Genomic DNA, 16,015 nt, shown 5'->3' with positions numbered 1-16,015 from the left:
GGTTCCTCCTTCTTCTTGACAAAATAGGGGAAAAGCCGTGACAGACCAATTTCGGCTTCAGCAAGGCCGTCACGAGCTTCAGTACCATGGATTTCAAGGAGAGAAAGCGCATCAAGGAGCTGGTCACCCTCAGGATTCTCCAGCTCATACTCTAGGTGTGTTCTCCCTGCTTAAAGCATAAAAAAAAGAGTTCATCACGGGGAAAAAAGGACCAAAACATGATGCAAAAAAGCAGCAAGGGTGTGGATACTTACTAACAAAATGTCGACTCTGCGACTCCAGTCGACTAAGGATTTTTTCTTCGCGAGCAGAATTTTGAGCTACATTTTCTTCTAGAGCCTTTTTTGCGTCGTCGAGTCTCTTTTGAAGATCCTCGACAGTAGCAGCATCTGCTTCAGCTTTCATGCGTGCCGTTTCGCTTTGCTCTAGCTCAGCAGCAAGAGCGTCATCACGTTTGTTGGCTTCCGCAAGTTTTTCTGCCAACATAAAAAAGGCGAGTAAAGTACTGCAGCAAAAAAGAGTGATTGAGTATATTTTGAAAAAGGCAAAAGGGGGTACCTTCAAGTTTGACGGCATATTCGCGGTACCCGATAAATTGGGTACTGAAACGGATAAGCTCCTTCATGAAAGGCTAAAGAAAGATCATAAAAAGAGGATCAATATAAGAAATGGAAAAGTTCGACATCATGAAGAAACAGAGGGAAGTTCAGAAAAATGAAGCCAATACAGAACAAAAAATATAACTTACTTCTTCCATCAAAGGAGTCGAGGAACAACCAGCTAGTATGGTTGGTTCCTTGGTTGATTCTACCCTGGCTCTGTTCGGGGAAGGAGCCTGGGGGCTCACACCTGGTGGTGGATGTTCAGGGTTTTGTTGAGGAGGTGAAGTTTCATCGCCATCAGGACGAGCTTCGGAAACAACTAAAGTACGAGACGTGCTCGTTTGAGCAGTCTCGTCAATAGGTGCATCTTCCTCTTCATCGCCACTGCAACAAATACAGCGACATGATAAATAGCAATTTCAAAAAGCATCGACAAAAGAAAAATATAATGCATTAAAAACTTACGAGCTAACGAGAGCAGCTTCGTATAGATCCAAAGCTTCTTTCTTCGCGTCAGGCGCAGCTTCTTCGGCACGGGTAGCACCGGCTTTGGAGGTACCGGTGTCAACAACGTCATCTCTTTTCCTCTTGCTCCTGGGAGAAGCAGCTGAAGGAGGCGAGTGTGTCGATGAAGTTGCCTCGGCCTCGGCGTCCTTTTCAGAGGATACCGCAGATTTTCGAGAACCTGCGGCCTCACTCTCAGGGCGAGACGTACCCTGGTTGTCGTCGGTGACAACGGCCCTTTCTTCAACTTCTCCACCTTCGGGAAGGGGAGGAAGAGGTGACGCAGTTGCATGATCCTATTCAAAGACAGAAAAAGTATCGACATGAAGTGTTTGAAGGAAAAAGATAGAAGGAAAATAAAGACATGAACAAAAATAATACCTGCGGGAGTGCGTTGGTGGCGCTGTATGGAGCCACACCGCAAGAAGTCGGGACGACATCCTTTTTGTTCAGTGACGAGATTTTTCGGACAAGTTTCTCCAAATCTTTGACTGACAAATCCGTCGACAAGCGATCGCCATCTTCATCGCCAGCATACATCCAAAGAGGGTTTTTGCGAGCTTGAAGAGGTTGCATCCTAATTCTAAGGAAATATGCCGTGATTTGGATACCCGATAATTCTTGTCCTCGAGTATTTTGGAGCTCGTGGATGCGCGTCATCAGGGCCTCTGTCGCCGCTTTTTCTGCGTCGGTAGCCTCTGCATCCCAAGATCGGCGGCGACAGATTTTTTCGGCACCGTCAAAAGGAGGAATGTTGTCTTCAACAGAGCCGTGGTTTTCTTCACGGATGTATAACCATTTCTTGCGCCACCCTTGAACTGAATCAGGGAATTTGACGTTGAAATATTCGACGTCAGGGCGAACGCTGATTACAACGCCGCCTATGTTATAGGCGATTGTGGGAGAGCCATTACGGCGACAGAAAAAGATACGTTTCCAGAGGGACCAATTGGGCTGGACCCCAAGGAAAGATTCACACAATGTGATAAAAATAGCAATGTGGAGGATGGAATTGGGAGTGAGATGGTGAAGTTGCAGTCCATACATGAACAACAACCCGCGAAGGAAGTCATGAATGGGAGTGGAAAGACCACGGATGAGGTGGTCGACAAAACTAACCCGGTATTGCATCGGCGGAGCTGGGTAGCTTTCTTCCTTGGGGAAGCGAAGCGCATCTTGCTTCCCGTTAATGCCGAGCTTCTTCAGCAAGTTGGCATCTTGCGGGGAAATCTTGGATCTTTCCCACTCCAAGCTTCCCAGATCTTCGGTGGCCATCTTTGTTGCAGTAGCGCTGTGCTTGGTGAGTTTGCGCGGTGGCATCAACGAGAGTGAAGGCGAAGAGCGCACGAGCGGTGGAGCACAAGGAATTTTAGGGCGCAATGAAGAAATTTTGCAGAGGAAGAGCAGATGGGCGGCGCAAGCGAAAGTGACAGAGGAAGAAGACGATGGACTTAAATAGAGGTGCGGTGAATCGACGCAACCGTTGGATGGAAAAATTACGGAGCAGATGGAGCACACGTGGACAAGGGGTAAAAATGGATTTTCACTGAGAAAAGAAAAGACAGGCGGCACAGTGCGTGCGCCAGAAAAAGTGGAGGACGTGTGTCCCCCACTTGCACAACGTGTCCATCGGAGAGGGAATCTGGACCCACGAGGCAGTGAAAGGAGCGGTTTTCGCATATTTCCAATACAGTAATCGTGGCTATCATCAGCAATGACGTCACTGAGGTAAAAGAAAAACTCGACTAAGAAGCCTGGTGAAAGTATCGACAACGCAAGATTATTTCGAGAGCCTTCCATCAAATACAAGTTTTTGCCCAAATGCTCGGGGGCTACTTTGGAAAAAGAGAAAATTTAGAGTATGACAAAATAGAAATGGCGAGAGCCTATGACCAAATGCAAGCATTTGTTCATAGCCTCGGGGGCTACTCCCATCGGGAGCGCTGGTCGCGCACCCGATAGTTATGAAATGCTCGAGAAGGATTACAATATAGCTGCAGAAGATATTAATCTGTGGAGCCTACAACCAAGTACAAGTCCTTGGCTGTAGCCTCGGGGGCTACTCCCATCGGGAACGCTGTTCGCGTGCCCGATGAAATTGTACAAAAATATAGAGAAATAAAAAGAAGTGAGTATATTTCGAGTTATACAGATAACTCTACATATACTCCCATCGGGAAGGCAAAATAAGTCATCAAATGTGACTCGATAAAATGTGCTATTCCAACAGCCGAAAAGCACTCGACAATATATTCTCAGAGCGCTAAAAGTCACGAATAATCTCTGAATGCCGCAAAACTTTGCGAAGGTAAGACCCCAGATCCGTTCTGAGCGGCGTGGCACCGTCTCTGACGGCGGTTTGCTACTTTTTTCCGTATCAACAGATATGAAGAAAAATCCTAACGGACGCGTTAGGTACCCGATAAAATATGACCGGGACTCGACAGAATGGTAAGACCTTAAGCGGCACCTGTCGAAGTTTACACCAGTATCCCGAGATCATGTCCAGGGACGTGATCTTGAAGTAGGTTTTTGCGGATTGCCACTAGAGCAGTTAACTAGTACCTGATCCGTCAGATGAACTAGCCCCAATTACCGTTATCCCTGTACAAAATAATGTTTATGTATCGAAAGGTTATGCATTGAATTCGATAAGATTATTAAGTGATTAATGTTGGAGATTTTCCCTGATTCTTCGATTCAAGAAAAATCTCGGGGGCTACTGACATAGGCATCCCCAATGGGCCTGCCGAAGGTGGTACCCGGGGTTTATTGAAGGCCCAGGACTCGAAGAATAAGAAGGTTCGGAAGCCCAATTAGTGTTAAGGAAAGATAAATTGTATTAGGAAATATAGAGACTTGTAATCTTACGGGATGGGTACGAAACCCTCCCGAACTCTGTAACTTGTGTATTACGAGAACCCTCGGCTCCACCTCCTATATAAGGGGGAGCCGAGGGACAAAGAAAGTATCGAATCTATTGTCAACAGAACCCTAGTTTTTACAATCAGCGAGTACTTTTCGGCTGAAACCTTCGAGATCTACTTGCCCTCTACTTCTAACAAAACCCTAGTCTACAATCTGTAGGCATTGACAAATTAATCGTTTGTCACCTCCCCTCCTTCCTAGCCACCACCACCCACTGTCGTAATCCGCGATAGATCGCTTTCGTTTATACCTACTTTGCTCCACCGAAAAGTTTCCCCGCCGTCCGCCGCTCCCCCCTCTTAGCAAGCTTGTGGGCAGTGGTTTGGTTCCGCCGGCCACATCAACCGCGGTCCTGCCATGGATGTGTCGCCAAGCTCGATCAGAGGCACCGTCGCGGTCCGTAAGGCTTGATTCGAGGGGGACGCCACTACCATCAGCACCTCCATCGCCTCTCTCGGATTGAGTTACCTATACATCACAGAATATATAGGCTTACCCAAATTTATAGGCTTTAGTAAATCCGACCATTAGGTCAGCCCTGAAGGGCAATTTCACACTATCTAAACTTAACGCAGTTACCTATATATACATCACATAATTTTCTTTTCACATTTCCACCTGACTCAACCTCACACCTATTCTTAGTTCTTTTTGTTGATATGAATGGTCATGGTACCTTTTGTAGTAGTTTATTTTGTTAACATGAATGAGCACGGTTCCTTTTGTAGTTTGTTTTATTGATCCACAAGGTTAATAGATGTCACCGACAATATGTTACACCATGAACATGGGGCCACATCGAATAACCCCAAATGCTTGCGAAGCCATATTGATATTACATCATATTACCTCAGCTCTAAGAAATAATGCCTATAAATTTGGTCAAAAGTCATAGTTTACTAAGTTTGGCAAAATATATAGTACAAACATCATCCACAATATTGAATAATACATTGAAATTTAGTTTAGAATCTTTTGATATTTATTTAATACTACATTTCTTTTTTCGTGTCTATATAATAGATAAAAATTTAGAAGACATTGACTTTTGACTAAATTTATACGCGTTATTTTTTTAATAGAGGAAGTATGATATAAAAAGTTACCAAAAATGAGTAAGGCGAGTTTGGACTCTTTTTCTACAAATGAGGGAGCAAATTATAGCACCCTAAAGCATGTAAGCAAATAAAGATTGCTAATCAATGCTAATTAACTACTCAGTTCTTCCCAAAAATATATTGCATATACTTTGTAAATGCATAGGATATGAAAATATACTCCATCATTGATCTAATTACACATTAACCTAATATTATAATTGTTTATATATTTCCATACTAAGGATATAATGAAAAGTGAGATCATCGTAAAACTTGCTTGTGGAGAACCATTCTCGCATGCTATGTGTTGCCAAATGTTGGTTGGTGTGGTTTGTATAACGTTGATTGATTCAACATGAAATTCTGACGTCAATTTCTTTTGTTTCTTTAATTTCTTCTTCCTTAACCATTTGGTTGTGTCCATGTAGGTGCGTTGACTGGCTCTTGATGTTGTGTTATTATCGTAATAATATCGGCTAGATATTGATATTTCGTCCATTATCTAAAACAATCATCAAACAATAAATACCATATTATGAACTGCGCGCGTGATGAAGCAGGGCCACGTTCATGTACGTGCGCATGTTAGACTGGATGTTATTTCTTAACGTGAACTATGTCTCGAGTATTATTTTGCTAAAAAACATTGAACTTGTGATCCATTAATATTGTTGAAAAACTCCACCCTTGATTTGCGGGTGTGAAGTAGTTTCATCCATGCACTTCAACAATTCAACCGAAATTGGTCCGATGTTCCTCATGCAAAGGAGAACATGCCTATGTGGCATACATAAAAAATAAGAAAAGGTTATAAATTGTTATGTGAAGTTTGTAAAATGAACCGTTATCGAGTGATAAGCAAGAAAAGAAGATCAGCTCAAACACATACGAAAGGTGAGAACACATAGTGATGATTCAACCGATCAAGTGCATGGAAAACTCATGAAGATCAATTTGGAAACTTATACCCGAAAATTGGCATATTTAGACCCGGAGGCAAGAAAATCTAAATATCAACGGTCTAGGGTCTAGAGAAGAGAATTGCGAATACAGTACCACTGACCAGAAAAATTGTTTGCAGCTAATATGGTGTGTGGTGCTTCAGACGGGACAACTTGCTCTAGAGGCGGTAAGTTTTAGGGTTCATGCTCGACGACGTCAGACAGTCGCATTAAAATATAAGACATTCTTGACTTTTAATGGCCATAGATACATACCTTTGATTACTATTTACACTAAAATAGTGTATGTGCAAAATCAGGATTACTTAAAACATATACTTCATCTGTCCCGAACATGATGTCGTAGATATATGGATACATCTAAATTTAGACAAATTCACAAAGATAAAAAAATATACTTCTTCCATTCCATAGTAGTGTCGTTGATTTGGATGTATCTAGACGAAAGGTAGAAAAATAAGAACTGTTATTCTATTCCACTTCTTGATGGAGAAAGAACTAAAGGAGAAGACTGATACTGCTGTCGAGATACATCTAAATTTAGGCAAATTTTAGAAAAAAATTCATAGGACGAAGGACTATTAAATAAGAGGGGAATACTAGGGGATCCACATATTTGGTGTCCATTAATTCAAACAAAATCGTGAACCGAAAACTGCTCAAAAGCCAAACAGTCGCTCGCGTCCTGTCCGTATTCTAGGAGGGACAGTAGTAGTATATCAAATCAAATCAAAGCAGGAGAGGCACATTTTCCGCTGCGCTCCTGTCTCCCCACTTTTCCCCAGCGCCGCCCGTCGCCGACTCGCCGTCGCCGTCGCCAGCGGCCATGGACGCCGCCCCCAGCGAAGACCCCCCAGCGGCGGCCTCTGGTGAGCGCTCTTCCTTTCCCCCCTCCAAACCTCAGGCGCCACCCCTTCCAAGTCCACGAAGCGCCGCAAGCAGACAGTGAGCAAAAGCGGGGAGGGCGAGCGGCAGGACCGCCTCGCCCTCGCGCTCCCGCAGCCAGCGGAACGCCTGCTCCTCCTCTCCCTCACTCTGACGTGATCCCGCGGCCACGGCGGCTCTCCCTGCCACGCCTATGCCGTCGCTAACGGGGGTTTGGCCTCGGCGCCTCCGGGCGAGGGGGGCGGCTTGGGAAGGCGGGGGCTTTAGATCGTGCGTAGGATCGGTCGACTGATGCTGCATTTGCGTTCGCGTTGCTGGGAAAGGGGCTGGATTTGTGGGGATTTAGGGTTTTTGCCAAGGTTTGGGGGTTTCTTCCATTTTTTGGGCCCTCTTCGATCCGCAGGATGCCTAAAGCCGCAAGTGCAGAAAGATATTATATTAAAAAAATGTACAAATTGGCTATCATGGTGTGCCTAGATCCTCCTACAAATTCTTTTTTTTTCCCAATATAAACATTCAACTCATGAATGATACTGCCTTTATCGATTACTGCTGCATACTGACTGGCCACAATGTTTCTTGTCCACTTTGCATGTGGTTTACATAGAGTATATCATCAGAAGTCCTACTTCCATTGCTAATACTTTTTTTTTTCTTCTCTCTTGTATGCAAGTAATTGATCATCTGTCTCTGTAGGCATGTACTATCGGAGAAAAAAGAAGGCTCCTGACCCCGTCGGCGCTCTTTCACTTCCGGCTGCAAGTTTGGGTCGCATATGGGGATGTGGCAGTGTCAGCAAGGAGGTGGAAAGTTCGTATGCTCGGAGGCTCCAATTGCTAAGTTTCCTTTCCACTACTCTGCGTGAGCCCACAGGGAGTCATGTGGCGGGTGCTGCAACTAATCTGACCGAGAGCCCCATCAGCCAAGAACAGGGGGATACCAAAGTGGTAATAAATCTTGATTCAGATGATGAAGATGAAAGCATTGCAGCATGCAAGCAACTGGCACCTGAGAAGAGCAATCAGCTCACACCTGAGGAAAACAAACTGCTGATGCCATCAGAGCATGCTGGTACTCTCACGACATGGCTGGCAACCGAAGCAAATGATGAACCAAGTGAGACCAAGCGTGATGGTGATGGAGACCAAACCAGTCAAATTGTTCCGTATTGTCAAAGTGCAGCTATAGTGAATCAGTATCCTTTGCCCAGTTATCAACCGTCAGTGCAGTTTGAGAGAGTTATATTGCAGAGAAGACCTGAGGAGGAACGTATCCAAGATCTGGCTGTATGTGCTTTTTTACTTGCAATGCTTTAGTGAACTTCAACTTCTACGCACTGTATTATTGTTTTTGTTCTACATGCTGCAATGCACATCGGTATCTCTGAAGGGCACTGCTAATCTGTTATCTTTGTTTTCAGTGTTTTTTTATGTTCATCCATCTAATTGTGTAATTAGTTAGTTTCTCAAATGCCCCTTTCTCTTGTACTGAATAATGGGGTACAAATGTTTGATATTTGCTGAATCTATTCCAACTCAAAGCTGAAAGGTTTCATCCAGCCGTAACTCTTTCTGCTCAATGTAGGTTGCTACCCGTGTGGAGAAGATAGCAGAAACACAAGTTTTCCCTGCTCTTCCTAAGGAGAGAAAACAAAAAATAATTGACCCAAGCTCCCAGCTAGATGGGGATGCTGAAACTGCGCCAAGAAAAAGGAAAAGGAAAAACGATGCGAATCCAGCGGTATTGGATTTGCCCTCAGAAACTTGCAATCCTGTGGAGGAAGATGAGCCTATGGAGGAAGATGAGCCTATGGAGGAAGAGGATAAACCAGAAAAAGAAAGTGATGGTCTCGAGGATTTTTGGAATGACTTCTCACTGGCTGTAGAAAGCTCTAAGGTATAAATTATAATCACAGAATTATGACTTTTTTGCTGCAACATTTTGTAAGTTAACAGTTGTTCTTATAAATATGCTCTATGTAATTACCTTATCTGAATATTGAACTGCTTTGCACAAAAGATCAGTCCACATAGTCCCCTTGCTTTCTCCCCCCTCTACCCAAGCTCATGTGGTATGTTGCATACACAGTTCCACTTGCAATATAAGGGGGGGGGGGCAGATTACCTGGTAAAGTGAGCTCAACTCAATAGTTTGGTGGATTATGTGGACTTGACTCTTTGCACAAAGCAAAATGCATGGTTAATGCACTGTAATAGAAATTTGCACACTTTATTTCAACGTTAATTTCGATTTGTGTTGTTCGCCGTAATGACTTGCTTGTATTTATTGGCCAGCTTGACACCGTTGAAGAGGTAGCCAGTGAGAAAGAAGTGGGTGAAAAAGAGGTGGACACCGACTGCAATCATGACATACAGATTCATGATGATCTGGGTCATGTATGCCGTGTCTGCGGTATGATTGTGAGAAGGGCTGACACAATCATTGATTATCAGTGGAAAAAGGTATTTTTGACACAAAACCCCCTAGCGATATCACATACAAAATAGGAAACTGAAAACAGATCTCAGAAATACATGACCAGATCGGTTTCCAGATTTTCTGGGCTTGACTTGATCGGTGGAAGGGGTTCTTTGCAAAAAAACATAGCTTTACTCTTATATTTTGAAACAAATGCGAAAAAACAATAGGCATTATAGAAAGGAACGGAGGGAGTATATTATTTGCTTAAGATACGAGATCCTTCTGCAACTCCGAGCTCTTTTAGCAACATAAATTGTTCTTCATATGTATATATTTTTATTTAGCAAGTTCTTACCATATCCTTTTTGGCAACTAGCCATGTTTATGAGTGGCCATCATTTCTGTGTGTGCAGAAACTTCTTTGAAACGCATTATTGATTTCATATGACATTGTTTTAACAAGCCAACCACATAAAGGAGCACAATATGCCATAATCATACATGATAATTAGACCATACCATCTTAACCAACAAAATGGACGCATTTGCTCATCCCGCACAGCCTTATACTTCACTGTGTGGGTGTTGTTGTATTGGTTATTCCTATATTTCCAGCATGAAGAAAAATTTCTAGTATAGTAGCACATAATTTTTTTTTGTGAGGATAGTAGCTCATATTTATTGCTGTTATTTTCGGATATTTAGTACCAACTGCTCTGCAACAAAAAAAATTCGCAAATGTTATGATGGCATAATATATACTTTGGAATAAATTGAAGTTCAATTAACCAGCTTTTTCCTGAAAATTTCCGAAAGATCTGCCTGTCTATCCAATCAATAGGGGGTGGGGGATGTGACAGGAGAAACAAAGTCTACAGAGGGTGCTAAAACTAAACTACTTTAAATCCTGAAAACTATATCCAACGGCGTTGACAGGGGAGCCTTTATTGCATACATATTGTACCTTCATTTTGTCCGCTAATTGGTGCAACTTGCATTGCTCTCTGTTGAAGGGACAATCATCCCCAAGTTTCCAAATGGTCCATATTGTGAGGATGACAATAGTATTGATAATGGTACCTTTTCAACTTTTCTTATGCTCGCTTGGCGGTAGATGCCCTCGAAGCTATGGAATCTTTATTGATTGAGATGTCATCTCTGGTTCATCTCCAGCTAGATTAGTCTATTAAAGAAACAACCGAGGAATAGATCAGAGTAACATGTCATTTCAGCTTGTTGCAACACACAACAGCTAGATTTTTCTATTAAAGAAACAACTGAGAAATAGATGGGTATACATGGATTCATTGTTGGAGCTGGTCAGCGATCCACCACATTTCCTCTGAAGCAAAACTGTGCCAAATGAAGCAATGCTGAATAGAATATCATGTCCACTATCTGCTCCCCAACATGATAGTATCACGTCCACTAAATATCAATTGACAATCCTGAATAGAATATCTAAGTACTTGAGTCATGCTTGAAATGCTACTCTAAATCCATAATCAGTTCTATTGTTTAATTGCTATTCAGCAAAGAAAAAATTGCAACATTCTACAAATCAAAATATCTTAAGAATATGGACAGGACAATACCAGCCTACGACTATAGGAAATAAACTAGCCTGATCATTTTCTAAACAGGCTCATGGTGGTACTATTAAAAAGTTGTGCTAGAAATAGTGATATTATATGTATTGGAAATTTGACCGAGGAATATAATTTATTATTTTTGGAAAGAACGTAGATATGCTGTGTATTTAGATTCCTAAACAACACATATGATTTATATTTCAAATTCAAGAACAATTGAGGGTCTGTTTCATTGAACAAAATGGGGCATTCTCATTTGTTTTTACAATCAATGTAGACTGTAGCTATCAATATCATCGTGTACCTATACTTGATCTCCAAGTGTTCAACATCTTTGTATATAGGACTCTTCGGTTAGTCATAATTGGTGATACTGAAGAATAGTAATCTGGAGATATCTAGATGTTGAAGGCCAAGGGCTTGTGATATGTAGTAGCAAAGCATGTAGGAACTAATTAGAGCCAAGACTTTAGTTGTCATGCTATATGCTATGTCAAAGAGAGAAAATCAGGGGGGCATTGACATATATGTTGAAGGCCAAGGGATTGCGCTTGGTGTTATTGACATAGAATAGGCAAATAATGGGCATCATTTCCGTTCCTAGATATAAGCCATATAGTTTCTAGCACGGAAATTAAAGAATGCAAATTTTGGAAAAAGTACACCATGTTTGGGTACGATTAACTCTAGGCCATTAACATGAGTTAATAGAAAACTTTGCATTAGATAAGAAAACGTAATCAAATTTCTAAAAATATTGTCCATATAAGTGGTGCAGTGCAATACACCTTATATTCTGGACTTTTTCTCAAAAAACTATATGGCTTATAGCTAGGAGTTAAGGGGGTAGTAACATATGCAAACACCATATTAATCAATGAAGGGCATACATGGTTTTGATGTACAGCATATCCTAAGCTTGGCAATTGGCTAGAAATAAACTAAGTGGATATTAGACTTACCTGAAAAATGAGATTCCAAATGCAAACATATATTCTTATCTCTTTCAGCTACATGTCTGTTTGTTGTTTGAGAAAATGAGGTTTGTACTTATGCTAGCTTTACCATCAAGTTTAACTCCCCAATAGAAAAGGCTATTAGCCTATCTACTAGGCCCTGGAGTACAGACAAACTTTCAGAAAGCACGGACAACACAAAAAAACCTCCTAAAATGGAATAATTCCAGTTAAAATAAGGGTGCACACCCATTTCCTGCAATTCTCATTGAAACAAAAAGAGATTTGTCCATCAATCCGATGCCTTGAAATAAAAAAGATTCACCAAGTTAAAGTATAGTTCGGGGCATGTGTGGAGGCCTTGATTGCTTTCTACCCCTTTCAGGACAGGGGTAGCTTGAATGCAGCGGAGTGATGGCCATGTGTGCCTGTAGTCTATGAAAACTCTAGTTCGGGAGTCTGCAGTCTTTGGCAGAGGGCAATTTAAGCTCCTCGTCAGCATGCTCTTCTGTCACCTCTAGCTTCTTTGAAGGTGAGGAGAAGAACGGTGCAGAGATGGTCTATGGTGTGGCATGGCGATTTGGGACTGTGTGGTCGCACCAGCGCATGGAGTTGGTGCGGACATGCGGGAAGAGTGATTTGGGGGAGATGGAGAATGGCAAGGAGTAGGTAGTGGATGAGCTGGATCCAGCGCTACAGAAGCAGCAAGGGATATTGGAGAAGAGAATGTTGTGCCGCCAGAGAGGCGATGAGAGCTGCAATGCTGCAAACTTTGCAGGCCATATATTTAAAAAATATGCTGATATGTTCAACAAATGGTTGAATGTATTTTTTTTGTGAGAATCTGTAGTCTACCTTTCTATTTTCTACCATACAGTGCTTTTTAGTACATAATAATAGATAGATGATTTGGCTGGGCAACTTAAGCAAGACATGGGATTAGTAACATATATGGAACTTCAGCATACATCACTGTTTCAAATTATGGTAATCATGAAATTCAAATGTATGATTGGAACAATCAACTGACATTATGTTTACCTCATGCAAGGCATCAAGGTCAAGATCTTATTTCTCTGAAACACGTTCAAAGGATTCTGACGAGATTGTCATTGGTGATGTTACAGTCGCTGAAGAACTCCTTGTGTTAGACATTGCCATTCATCCAAGACATGCAAAGCAAATGAGATCACATCAGTTGGCAGGTTTCCACTTTCTGGTTAAGAATTTAGTCTCTGACAAACCAAGAGGTTGCGTTCTAGCTCATGCCCCTGGTTCGGGGAAAACTTTTATGCTCATTAGTTTCATTCAGAGCTTCCTGGCAAAGTATCCTTCTGCAAGGCCCCTTGTTATACTTCCTAAAGGCATATTAGGTACATGGAAGAGGGAATTTCAACGGTGGCAAGTGGAGGACATACCACTGTATGATTTCTATTCTGTCAAGGCTGACAAGAGAACAGACCAGTTGGAAATCCTCAACTCTTGGCAAGCCAAAATGAGTATCCTGCTTCTTGGATACAAGCAGTTCTCTACGATCATTTGCAGTGATGGGGGTGGCACCGTCGCAGATGCGTGCCGTAACATGTTGCTTCAGGTCCCTAACCTACTGATAATGGATGAGGGCCACACACCTAGGAATCAGCAGACTGATGTGCTCTCATCACTGAGCAGAGTACAAACTCCACGTAAGGTGGTTCTATCTGGTACACTTTTCCAGAATCATGTCCAAGAAGTGTTCAACATCTTGAACCTCGTACACCCGAAGTTTCTCAAGATGGAATCATCTCGTACTATCATTAAACGTATAATGAGTCAAGTAGCCATATCAGGTGGCCGGATTTCAAAAGGAGCTGTTGATAATGCCTTCACTTTTTCAGTAGAAGAGACCCTGCTGAATGATGAAAACATCACGAGAAAATCACACGTCATTAGAAGTCTCAGAGAACTAACCAAAGACGTGCTTCACTACTACAAGGGTGATATCTTAGATGACCTACCTGGCCTAGTAGACTTCAGCGTCTTCCTGAAACTCACTCCCAAGCAGAAAGAACCGGTTCAGAAGTTGCTAGCCTATGAGAAGTTTAAAAAATCCTCAGTGGGAGCTGCAGTGTACATGCATCCTTGTCTGTCAGAAATGTCAGAAGTCGATGCTGCAGATAGGGCAGTCACCTTGAAAGATGCAACTATTGATAGTTTGGTCCAGTCTATCAATGTGACAGATGGTGCGAAGGCCAGATTTTTCACTAATATCCTGTCACTTGCAAATTCTGCAGGAGAGAAGTTGCTTGCTTTTGGTTCATACATACTTCCCATGAAATTCTTGGAAAGGCTATTGGTTAAGACACGGGGCTGGCATGTAGGAAAGGAGATCTTTGTGATCTCGGGTGATACTAGCCCAGAAGAGAGAGAAGTGGCAATGGATCAGTTTAACAACTCTCCCGACGCAAAAGTTCTGTTCGGTTCTATCAAGGCGTGTGGGGAGGGCATCTCCCTTGTGGGCGCATCAAGAGTTGTCATTCTGGATGTTCACTTGAACCCGTCCGTTACCCGTCAAGCAATTGGGCGTGCTTTCAGGCCTGGGCAGCAGAAGAAAGTGTTTGTATACAGGCTCGTAGCTGCTGATTCTCCAGAGGAAGGTGACCATGAAACCGCGTTCAAGAAAGAAGTCATACCAAAGCTGTGGTTTGAATGGAGCGAGCAGCACTACACGTCTGACAGCTTCAAGCTGAGCAAAGTTGAGATTGATGACTGTGAAGACGAGCTGCTGGACAACAATGCGATGCGCCAGGACATAGTGGCTTTGTATAAAAGGTGAAAGCAGGCTGGCTGCTGTACACCATGTACATTGCTCTGAAGTAAGGATCCTCTAGAATCATTCCTCACATCATCATACCCATTTCTACGTGTTTAATATTATTTTGCGACCATTCTTTCTTTAACTGGTAACCTTTTCTTCCACAGGGTGTTACAGTTGCTCCGTTGTGATGGAAATGCCAGGAGTTGGCTGCCAGCAAGGGTTTTCTGTCGTTCCCGTCATTTTCCTACCCATGTTTATGTGATGACCTATTCCATGGAGAACTTATCCTTTGTCTCGTTTCTTTATCAAGACTTTTAGGATTAGCAGCTATGCGTTAACACGTGAAACAGTAACCAAATAATATTACTGTTCTGGATGTGACCCTTTGGCTGCACCTCTTTGTAGGTTAAAGGTGTTTGCTGCAAACACAAAATGCAGGTACTCCCTCTCCTTTGAATGTCCGGCTATGAGGGACGCCTCAGGTCTGTGCCGTTTCCTTTTTTGTAGCGAGCCTGTGGTGGCTGCCTAAAGGCTGTTTACTGTCATGGGAGGGTCTGTTGTGTGTCTTGGTTTTGTCCTGTTTGTGTGTGGGCCTGGTGTTTACTCGCTCTTGTGCTTGAGTCTGCTCGTGGCCCTGTGTGTTGGTTCTTTTCTGGGCTTGGCGCACACAGAGGGGCATGCCTGTGTGTGTTGGACAGGAGGTTCTAGGCGGTTCCGTGGGGCTTGGATTTCGGTGCATTTATGCATTTCTAAGTTCTGCTCTGCTATTATGGTTATCAGCACATTGGTTTGTTGTTTTGCAAGTCTACTGTGGCCTGGTGCGTGCCTGCATGGTGAGGTGTGATTCTGTGCACGACGAGTTTTGGCGTGTCAGTTTCTTTGGGGCGATACTTCTTCATTTGTAGTGCGCAGTGTGCTTATTTGATTTGCTAGACCGTCAAGTTTCTTGTGTGATCCCCATTTCTAGATACTCATTTTGTTCTGGAAATTTTATTGGTGATTGTATTTGCTTCTGAGTTGCTCTTGGTTTTAGAATCAATCAATGCAGGGTTCCGCACTGAATGGGCCAATCGGATAGGTTTAGATGTTGCTATTCTGTAAGGGCAGGCATACAATCCGCAGTTTGTAGAGACTAGAGTGGCGAGGGATTCTTTCTGTAGTCTGAGGCTTGGTTCACAAGGGGGACCAGTTTAGGAAGTCATACCTGCTCCGACATCTCTTTGGGGAGTTTGATCCATAACCTCTTCGACAGATCGTTGCTTCCAAGT

General features: G+C 42.8%; 1 protein-coding gene across 1 annotated transcript; it reads left to right on the top strand.

Annotated features, from left to right (window-relative positions):
* Positions 1-7,670: 7,670 nt before the first annotated feature.
* On the top strand, positions 7,671-15,067 carry LOC124691031 (protein CHROMATIN REMODELING 35-like; the record flags this gene model as incomplete). Its single annotated transcript, XM_047224319.1, has 5 exons — positions 7,671-8,267; positions 8,566-8,877; positions 9,276-9,443; positions 13,002-14,805; positions 14,912-15,067. Coding segments are annotated over 4 exons (2,841 nt in total), but the record flags the coding sequence as incomplete, so codon positions are not given.
* Between the last annotated feature and the right edge of the window lie 948 nt (positions 15,068-16,015).

Source organism: Lolium rigidum, chromosome 2 (genome assembly GCF_022539505.1).
Source record: "Lolium rigidum isolate FL_2022 chromosome 2, APGP_CSIRO_Lrig_0.1, whole genome shotgun sequence".
Classification (NCBI taxonomy): Eukaryota; Viridiplantae; Streptophyta; class Magnoliopsida; order Poales; family Poaceae; genus Lolium; species Lolium rigidum.
This window is presented reverse-complemented; position numbering and strand designations above follow the sequence as displayed.